Source organism: Perna viridis, chromosome 5, assembly GCF_037379345.1.
Source record: "Perna viridis isolate PV_CMFRI_1.1 ecotype Kerala chromosome 5, ASM3737934v1, whole genome shotgun sequence".
Taxonomy (NCBI): domain Eukaryota; kingdom Metazoa; phylum Mollusca; class Bivalvia; order Mytilida; family Mytilidae; genus Perna; species Perna viridis.
This window is the reverse complement of record NC_142449.1, coordinates 20988303-20999408: the sequence shown is the minus strand read 5'-3', so window position 1 is coordinate 20999408 and position 11106 is coordinate 20988303. Positions and strand designations below refer to the sequence as shown.

At 34.2% G+C, this 11106-nt stretch overlaps 1 protein-coding gene across 1 annotated transcript in view; it reads left to right on the top strand.

The window, feature by feature from the left end:
- Positions 1–2491: 2491 nt before the first annotated feature.
- The window catches only part of LOC148616463 (WD repeat-containing protein 89-like), a 35416-nt gene continuing 26801 nt past the window's right edge, over positions 2492–11106 (top strand). Inside the window, exons 1-2 of the mRNA XM_088583523.1 lie at positions 2492–2589; positions 10752–10900. Coding sequence (XP_088439649.1) covers positions 10785–10900 — 116 coding nt within the window. The 5' untranslated portion in view covers positions 2492–2589; positions 10752–10784. The remainder of the gene's footprint in view (positions 2590–10751; positions 10901–11106) is intronic.

The following is an 11106-nucleotide window of genomic DNA, read 5'->3' as shown; positions in this document are numbered from 1 at the left end:
TCAAAAACTGTAGATGTATTAGACAAACTGCTCTACTTTTTTGTGTTATCTGTGGAAATCATGGAAATCCGTTTAAGAGTTAATACTAATATAAAGGGTATTACGATAGTATTAGATGGAAAGAATCACATTGTATTAAAATCTCCCAATTGGCAGATAATGAACTTGTGTATATTGCCTTTTGGATCTATCTAAAGTATTTGATCGGGTTTTGTGCGATGGACTTCTTGCGAAACTCTGGGAATGTGGTATTCAAGGTAAATCATGGTGATTGAAAACAGAAATTTATAAAAATGTAAAAAATAGTTTTGTTTGGCAATTTCGGGTCAACTTTCTATAACCAAGATTATGGGGTTAAGCAGAAGTGTATTCTCTCACCCGAACTTTTCTCTATTCTTATGAACGACCTTGTGCAGATGTTAAATGACAGAAATATAGGCGTGGAACTATCTTCCATATTAATTAACTGTCTATTGTTCGCCGATGATATTGTTTTAATCGCTTAGTCTCCAAATGAACTTCAGAATATCCTCCAAATCTCGCAAGAATTTAAAAAAGAAAAAAGAAATATAGTAAAGGTAAATCCCAAAAAATCTAGAGTTAAGGTGGTAGGAAAGAAGTTGAATATGGTCTCAGATTGGAAAGTAGGAAGCTGTTCGATTCGAAGAAGTTAATGAATATAAGTATCTAGGCTACTTTTTAAATCGGTCTCTAAAATCTAACTACCACGTCAATACCTTTCTGAAAGAAAAGACTGTAAAGATTTGCTCGGTAGTTGGCAATATAGAGCTGCTAAAGTTATTTTCCGCACGAAGCTTAACATACTTAAATCAGCTGTGTTACTAGAATTAGGATGGGAACTTGTCTGCCTTCTTATTTAAACGTTTATTTCAACTTCCAGGAAATTGACAGTGAAGGCAAGTCTCTTTAAATTCTTTGTTCGGAACGAACACTAGAAATAAATTATTTGAAGTGCATGTGAATAGTAGTTTGGATTTTTATAGGAAACGTTGTGTAGGAACCGGTAGACAATCATGCTTGAATGATAATGACTTCTGACCCTCTAAACTAAAGATTTTAGCAAGAACGAAAACAATTCAACTGGAAATGAATTTATACAAAATGAATATGTCAGAAAACGATTTATGCGATATTTGTAACGCCGGGATGTGCGCATCCTCCCAAAGCAGGGTTTTAAGTCCGAAGGTGGACTCAAAACCCTGACTTGGTAGGACGGGATGTGCGAGGATCTTGAACATGTATTTTCGATTGCTCTGTGTTTGATGATATGCGCCTAAAATTTGCAGTTTATTCTCAAGTGAATGCTTATATATAGAGAGCAATTTACCCCCCCCCCCCCTTGCAGATTTGTTGCCAACAGCTAAGATGCAGTTCCTAATTGGGGACATCGGCAACCTTTTTAGTAGTGACGTCGGCCATTTCTACGATTGTATAGGAAAATGTTTTTAAAGAATTGTTTCAAGCTCATTTTTCTATGAACAATGTGGTTTGTAAATGTTTACATGTACATAGTCCGGTTTATTATTTGTAGTAGGTACCAATATTTTGAAACTATAAAGAAGAGTGTCAAAAGAAAACTGGGAAAGTAAAATTGAAAAGATGAATGCTTTATTCAAACAATGGAAAAACGAAATCTTAGTTTAATCGTTAAAAATATTAATTATTTAGGCATTGCCCATTTTCACTTTCCCGGGTACTACGTGTACGATTCCAGGGACTTGTATAAAAGAAATTGAGTCAAGTGTGTTTAGATTTATTTGGGATGAGAAACCAGATCGAGTAAAAATGTCAGTTTTATGTATGCCTCACAAGTGTGTCGTTGCAATAGGATAAATTTGACAGAAAAAATTATGGCGTTAAAAGCAACATGGGTCAAAAGTCTAATGAGTGAAAATATGGCCAACTGGAAAATAATTCCGCTGAAATATTTTTTTCTGATTTCGGTACTAATTGGTTAATTTTTCGAACAAATAACGAAAACATGAAAGAAAACTATTTTCTCAAGGGCATTCCAGATTTTTATAGAGAAATTTTCTATTATTGGAGCTTATCTAGAGACGGTCAGACAAGCGAACCAAAGACTTTTGTGGAAATTTGGAAACATGTGATCTGGAATAATAAGTTCATAAAAAATAATGATAAAACATTAGCATTTACTAGTTGGATTAAAAGTGATATCATATTTGTAAATGACATATTTGATGTGAAAGGCGACGTTTTGCAAGAAATATTTTTAAAATAAACTGAAAAACAAATCCAATTGATTTTCAGAAATAAAGATTACTCTTACAACTACTAATCACCCTGAGTAATTAGTGGAACAACACAGGGAACATTGATTGTAGCTTGGCCTATCAATGCATATTATAAAAATAAACAAGTTTATTTCGTTGTTAAAGAAAGACACAATTTTGTGTCTAGATTTAGACACTCTTTCTCGTCATTTAGTACGAAAACGGTAGGTAACGAACTGTCCAAAAACTCCGGCGATAAATGTTTATTGCAAGTTTCTATCCCCTTTACAAAAAATCCTCGGATAAGCTGATTCGAATGAACTGATCATTTTAGGTGAGTTTCGAAGCAGTCTTTGGCAAGTTGGGCAGAGCACTGTGCCATACAAAAAGATATTTATTAATTGTACCACGGAGTACCGTACTTCAAACGCTTTCAACGAATTTCAGGTTAAAATCATTTATGTCACACCTTATAGACAGTTGGATTGCAGATTCATTTTTCTTTGCAGAGTAGGCCGGTGTGTTCCCGCGCCTAAGCCTTTTTATCATACCTTGTTACCTGAGGAAACAGTTCATAGTACTGTCTTTGGTAAATTTGAATAATGTTGTACCACAAATAATAAATATGCACCGACCATTTTTGTCAATGAAGCCACGACAGTGGCTGAAATTGACCTAGGCATCACATGAAAATCTTGCTAAATATCATAATTTGCAGTAGCACTCACATGCATCTGTGATCAATACCATTGGGAATGGGAAAGAGTGAAAGGTGAAATGGAAAGGAGTAAAAATAACCATGAAGTTGATAGTTAATCAAGGTTACAGACCACCAATTCAACCAATGAGCATTTGGAATGTACGCAAAAATAGTCCTACGCAGAAATTACCCCTGTTTCTCATAGCGCTGTGAAAAAAGTTCTCATCTTATTGAAAAAAAAATTAAACAGTTTCTGAAAGGAAAAACATTTCTGTACATTTTATAGGTGCATTTGGCTTCTTGTGATGTGAAGCCTAATCTTCATAATGGTTTCTAAATATACCCCTATCTTGTGAAAACATTGGGATTTCCCATGCTATTTATAGACCCTTCACTTCCGGTGACCAGTACTACACTGCAATTCTGCTAACCCCACATGCCATTCTGAGGATTGTGAGCTGACATATGTAGAATCATGCTGATATATAGTCCTCTGCAGGTTAAAGTTAAGGTAAAGTCCAGAGAAGCCATTGAATATTGTGAAATTAGCATAGAAACCTATGGGAAGTGGAATTAGTGGTTTGTAGCCTCAAACAGCATACACGGGAAATTTTGCAGCTTCCATTTTATTTAGAAATCTATGTAATATTTTTGCACTATTTAACAACTTGTTTCTTCGGACTGTTGATCATGTGATGAAAAATTGTTACAGTCACTGGCCATGTCATGCGTATGAATATCTCACATGACCTTAGAAGAAAAGTTTCTGAAGCTGAAGGGGAAATAGTTTGATTAAATAAGATGGGTTACTGCACGAAAGCACCCCCTAATGTGGACACAATTCTTCCTTTACAGATACTATTTGCGAACAAGTTTTGATTATTTTGAGGGAAAGAATGGATATATTTTGCTGTTCCTGTAGGCCCCGCTAGTATCCTCATGTCATCCCGCCACCTTGGATTTCTCCAGTTGAGCATCATGACATATATTCTTTAATTTGCCTGACAATTTTTAGATGTAGACTTATAGCTGAAAATAGTATTTGAGAGACAAAGTTTTACATATTTTAATGTTGAAGGGAAAATGAATCCTTTTTCTCTGCCAGTCAACCCGTTAGTACAGTACTTTCGCGTCACCTGCATGCATCTCAACAGATGAGCATCATGTCAAATCTTCTGTATTAATCCTGTTTAAATTTTTTTTTTTTATATTATTGATGTACAGTATTTGTAAAATGTTCTTTGTACTCTGTTAGTTTATGATAAATATGTATGAATCTATTGTGAACTCATAGTCCTGATAATTTACCCTTTTTTGTTGTGTAATGTATGATTATATTCATGTTACAAACTTAAGAAGGTTTGAACTTTTTGAATCCGTTTATAAGTATGCAACAACAGCTAAAGTATAGGTATTGCATGCTATACATACATTGTACGTACCAACAAATACTTGTAACATGTATTCTTTTTCTGAAGCAGTTATTTCCAGAATGAAATGTAGAAAATTATAAGTGAAAAGAACGAATTTTACTGCATTGGCTATCTTTTTTTTTTTGAAAGATAAGACTTGTTTACAATATGTTATTTGTAAGCAGTACAAAAATAGTTTCAGTTGATGTATTCATATCATTGTTTGTCATCTCAATACATATACACATATTTACAATTAACAACACATGTTGAAAACTGTGTAACATACTTGTTTTTGTCTAAGTTTAGAATAGATAATGAAAATGTTATTTACCAAAAGTTTTCAGTTTCTTTTTATTTAGAATATTTTGACAGCATTGCATTTAATAGGGATGTGACTTGCTAGTTATCTGATTCAGCCATTAAACAAATATGGGGTCCATTGGAACTGAAAGATACAAGTTGTTTGAATGACATGAAAATACAGATTGTTTCTATCACAGTCTTGTACCATTTTTGCATCTCTCAGGACTGCTCCATTTTATGACTCTGTTAGTAACTCTGTTTAGTAGAGGTAAAAGAACCTTGGTTTTGGGTGAACTACTATGTTGATGCTTTGGTCTGATTGTATGGTCATAATTCATTTTGAAAGTAATTAGACACCAAAAATGGCAAATTTACATGCTTTGACACAGGAACACAGGATTCAACAGTGGTTTAACTAAAGAGTCTTTGTCCATGTATGACTAAGGGAGAACTTTGAGCTGTATAAATATTTGCTTCAATTCTATGATAAGTAAAAACAAAAGCTATGTAGTGAAGTGATATAAAAAAAAGCATGAAAAAAAATTATGAATTTCACTTTGAAGAAAATAAAAAAAAAAATTGTGTGGCTAGAAAAAATTAAATTAAGTTCCACAATGGCAAAAAAATAAACAATGTTGTATTCTGTTTTCCATAAAAAAAGTTTAGGAAGAAAAAAAAATAAAAAAAGGAAGGAGAGGATAGGAATCTCATGTACATATAGTGAATGATTCATAAACTGCCATTCAACATGTTAAATTATGTATGAGGAACTGGAGGTATGTAACAAATGTCTTTAATACTAAAATTTTATGGTTTATAGTTTTAAAATATATGATGTTATAAAGAGCAACTAAATGGATATTAATATCCAGAGACTTTTGTTATAAATTAATCCAGAATGTTAAACAAAGTAATAGAAAAATGCACAAAAAAAACACGAACTACCACTAAACATTATAAGAGAGAAGAGATAAGAATACCAGATGGTCTGATTATAAGACTATGCTATACATTTGAGCAACGAGAACTTAATTCTAATATTAGGAAATCGTTCTTAATATGACATGCAATGGGGCGCTACAACCTTTATATTTTGGGACGTAGTTAGATGGACATCATCTGGAGCGGTCATACTATCTTCAGGGCAAACTCTACTGTGCCCTGGATCACCAAAGAGGATGGTAATTATCAACATGGAGTAGGAATCTTACTTAATAAAATGGCCAAATCATTACTCATCGAATGGAATCCTGTTAGTGAAAGAATTAGCATGGCAAGATTTATTTCAAAGATACAGAAAGTAACAGTCATTCAATGCAACGCTCCTACCAACATAGCAGAGGAAGAAGACAAACAGGAGTTTAACAACCAGCCCCAAGCTACCCTAGATTAATAAACACCACGTGACATCTTGATTCTGATGGGTGACATGAATGCCAAAACTTGAAAAGATGACACAGGGAGAGAACTTATCACAGGGAAGGAAGGAATTTGTAACATCAATGGAAATTTACAACTCTTTGCAGATCTTTGATCCCATAACGATATGGTTATAGGAGGTACGACATTCCCATTTCCTAACAAGTATATACACAAAACAACCTGTGAATCTCCAGAAAAGAAAACAAGGAACCTGATAGACCACATTACAGTCACCGGTAGATGGAGAAAGAGTGTTAGAGCTTATGGAGGTGCTGATAAAGCATCCGATCATCAACTTGTGGTGGCTAAATTTAAGATCAAGATAGCCAGGGCAACTAGACAAGATCAGATTAGAAGCAGAATGTATAACATAAGAAAGAAGCACAGTAGACAAGCAATGGGAGAGAGTAAAATCCACATATAACACCACATACTTAGAAGAACTCAAAGGAATACTAGCCATGGTTATCGGATGATGCAGTCGAGACAACTGAGAAGTGTAGGTCTGTTAAGATACAACTTGACCAGGTCAAGACAAGATGCAGAAAGAATAGTTGACAAGGTATTACTCAAGCATCAGGAAAGGAGTAAAGAGAAATATCAACAAGCTCACTTCAAAAGCAAATAATGCAATGGCCAGAAATGACACCAAACCTGCGTACAACATCACACACTGACTGGCAAGTAGAAAGACCAACACATCCAAACTAGGAAAAGACAAAGATGGTTAATGTGATAAAAACCTAGATCAACCACTTTTAAATGGAAAAAATATACCATATGCACCTGATCTACCCCTGCAGAAGACCTTTATGTGCATACTGGCCCAATCACTATATCATGAAAGCCCTATGGAGAATCAAGATTAAAAAACATCTTGATTGATTGATTGATTTTTGGGGTTTAAAGCCCGAGCAGAAATATTTCAGCTATATCCAGGCTACACACATGAAGTAGATGATAAAATGAACATGAAATAATGATGAAATGGAAAATGGGATGGGACACAAGGATAATGGGGTCAACAAATTTTGATTACCACTGGAAATTGGAAGAGATGGGTAGGGTTGGGCAATTTTGCCTTCTGTGGCGGAGCACAATGATTCTTACTCCAGTAGCAAAACCACAGAATGGTAATTTAACGTGCAAGGAACATGGCATCTTTCCCAACACGTTGCACCACTGTGGTTTGCAGTTAGGTTTTCGTATTATGGCCTGACAACCCAAGCATGTAAATTTCTTGGGTTATTCCATTCCACCACCTGGGACACACAACAACATACATGTAGCTGCCCGTCAGGGTTCTGAGCACTTTAAGTCACCTTTAACGACAAGATTGGTGCTGCTGCGGGCCTATTTGTGTACAGCATATTGAAATTTACAATTGTAAAACTGGTCATATTTATATTTTTGACACTTGGACCCGCCCGGGGCCCTAAACCTTCTTGCATAAGCTGTTTGAAAATATATGGGAAACAGTGGAAATCCCTGATGAGTGGAGTTGGGTTACAACTGCCAAAAACTGTTAAGGAATTCAGCTACTCTCACTTCAAAGTAAAATCCTAGCAAGAGTCATTCTGGATAGAATCAAGACAGCAATAAATACAAACATCTGTGATGAACAAGCAGGATTCTGATGTGGCCCATCATGTATTGACCAAATTGCCACATAATGGGTCATCATCGAGCAGTCGATAGTATGGCAATCAATTCTCTACATTAACTTCGTGGATTTCAAGAAAGCCTTTGACATAATTGACAGAAGTACTCTTTGGAGGTTACTAAGACACTATAGAATTCCTGTCATATAGTAAAGATCATTCAAGGATTCTACAAAACACCAAGTCATCTACAATTCAACACTCTCAACATCCTTCAATGTACATACAGGACTACGCCAAGGTTATCTCCTGTCACCCTTTATTTTCAATATAAGTGAGCAAGAATTTTAATTAGATATAATATACAATCATGGATTACATCATAGATTGCTCTTTGTCTAATTGATATATTTTGGGGTGCTAAACAAGGTGATCACTATAGATTGACCATGCATCATTGATTGTGACATGGGCTGCTTCCCTGCACAAGTTCCAGACCTTCTTGTGCTATTGTAGAATTTTCAGGGAAGCTACCCGTCTGCATGAGTCCCAGACTTTCTTGTGCTATCGCAGGGGAAGCTTTCCAGCCTGCATAAGTCCCATACTTTCTCATGCTCTGTTTTTGTTTAGAAAGAAAAAGCAGAACCTCATCCAACTCCTGGCTACAGACAAAGCCATGTCTTGTTAAGGCCAAGTAAATTTCATCCAACCTTCACCAAAATTATGGGATTGTTGGGAGGACTTTTTTTTTGTTTTTACTCCTGACCTTATATTTGCTAGCCTAATTTTAGCTATTTGATGTGTAGACATGTTCTTAATCAATAGCCACATCAGTTTCAAAGAGGAAACATTATTTTGGTCACCAAAAAATGAAAGATTTGTATATTATAGTGCCTAAATACAAGAAAATGACATGAAATGTCTGTTCCATTTTTAAATACAAAAAGGAGATTTTTTAGGAGCTGGAGATGTAAATTTGGATTTCAAGAAAGCCTTTGACATAATTGACAGAAGTACTCTTTGGAGGTTACTAAGACACTATAGAATTCCTGTCATATAGTAAAGATCATTCAAGGATTCTACAAAACACCAAGTCATCTACAATTCAACACTCTCAACATCCTTCAATGTACATACAGGACTACGCCAAGGTTATCTCCTGTCACCCTTTATTTTCAATATAAGTGAGCAAGAATTTTAATTAGATATAATATACAATCATGGATTACATCATAGATTGCTCTTTGTCTAATTGATATATTTTGGGGTGCTAAACAAGGTGATCACTATAGATTGACCATGCATCATTGATTGTGACATGGGCTGCTTCCCTGCACAAGTTCCAGACCTTCTTGTGCTATTGTAGAATTTTCAGGGAAGCTACCCATCTGCATGAGTCCCAGACTTTCTTGTGCTATCGCAGGGGAAGCTTTCCAGCCTGCATAAGTCCCATACTTTCTCATGCTCTGTTTTTGTTTAGAAAGAAAAAGCAGAACCTCATCCAACTCCTGGCTACAGACAAAGCCATGTCTTGTTAAGGCCAAGTAAATTTCATCCAACCTTCACCAAAATTATGGGATTGTTGGGAGGACTTTTTTTTTGTTTTTACTCCTGACCTTATATTTGCTAGCCTAATTTTAGCTATTTGATGTGTAGACATGTTCTTAATCAATAGCCACATCAGTTTCAAAGAGGAAACATTATTTTGGTCACCAAAAAATGAAAGATTTGTATATTATAGTGCCTAAATACAAGAAAATGACATGAAATGTCTGTTCCATTTTTAAATACAAAAAGGAGATTTTTTAGGAGCTGGAGATGTAAATCTACTAATTAATTTTATTTAGTCTTAACAAGAATAACATATCTGATTATCTTAATTTACTCCGTTGACAATTATGTAATATTTCCTATTTTTTTGTACGATTGCGATTCAGTACTAGAGTAAGGTGTTTGAGATATACCTAATACCTTCATTTCATGTTGTTTACGGAGATGATTTTCTTCCAATTTTTATCGGAATTCTGCTTTTTCAATTCCAGATTTTACCGTTATGATTCCATTTTATACCGTATATTTACCTCTGATTTTGCCAATTTTAGCTGTGTTTGTTGACCACGTAAAATCAGCACTGTGTTTAAGATACCACTTTGTACGACTCCATCTTTATAACTTTTACTAACAGGCTAAGCAGTATTTGACTGTCTTGCTTCACTTTATCTTTCAGAATTAATCAGTTTAATTACGGCATGCAGTATCAAATACAAAACAAATGTGTTCCTTTCCAACCATCTATAATTGGAATTAAATTGGAATCTGACATTATTTTTTAGCATGTCATTAGTTGTCTTTTATATTCTCGGGTGCCATGACATGAGCACAAATGCAAACTAAAAAAATGAAATGAAGTTGCAATATTTTAGCATAACTCCCAATAAATCAATATTTTATTTTATTCTACCCATAAGAATGAGTCATGTGGTTAGGACAGGAATTTCATTAATTAAAACAAAAGTAGAGGAAGGCAACAAATGTCTTCCATTAATTACGAAATTAATGATGAGATTACCTTTATCAGTAGCATATACTACAAAAAAAAAAACAGAATCAATCAATCACTGAGTCAAATTTATTGTATTGTTTTTAGAATAGGAACTGGGGATTTTCAGGTCTGTTGTTTATATAAATTAAAGTAACTTGGGTAAAAATATGAAAATAATGTGCATGTTGCTAAAAGAATTACATTAATATAATATCAAACATATTTATGCCTTAAATTGATGATAATTGTTCACAATATCAGTTTAAATAAGAATATTTGCAAAGTCTAAAATTGAAAGTGAATGTGACATCATGAGTGAACACGCCAGATGCATGAACATGGAAGCCTCACATTTTATTCTGATTCTAAGCCTCATCCATACTTTGTTTTTATTTGAACTCAAAACACTGTTATTGTCTATTAATCCAGGTAGTGTTTTTGTAAATCCATTGGTCTTTAACATGTTATTTTTATTCTTTAACATTTAGTTATAACATTTGTATTTTATTGCAGATAAATACAACATACATACTTTGATGATTGACAATGGCAGAGAGTGAAATTAAAGATTTGTTTGACAAGCTAACTCTTACTGAAAAAACTGCATTTTCTCTGGAAAAACATTCTGAAGACTATATATTGGATCTATCAGTTCAAGAAAGGTAGTAATCTAAGAAGATGTGAAGAATTTTTCTTTGAAGTTTAATTGTTGATGTATTACACATATGTTCTTACACTTGTAAAATATAGAAAACAAAATTAATTTTTCCATTTGACAATACATGTACATTACTGGAATAATATGTACACCCTCTGTTGTAAAATAAAGTTATGAATTGATTTTTTTACGAGGACTATAGGTTACATA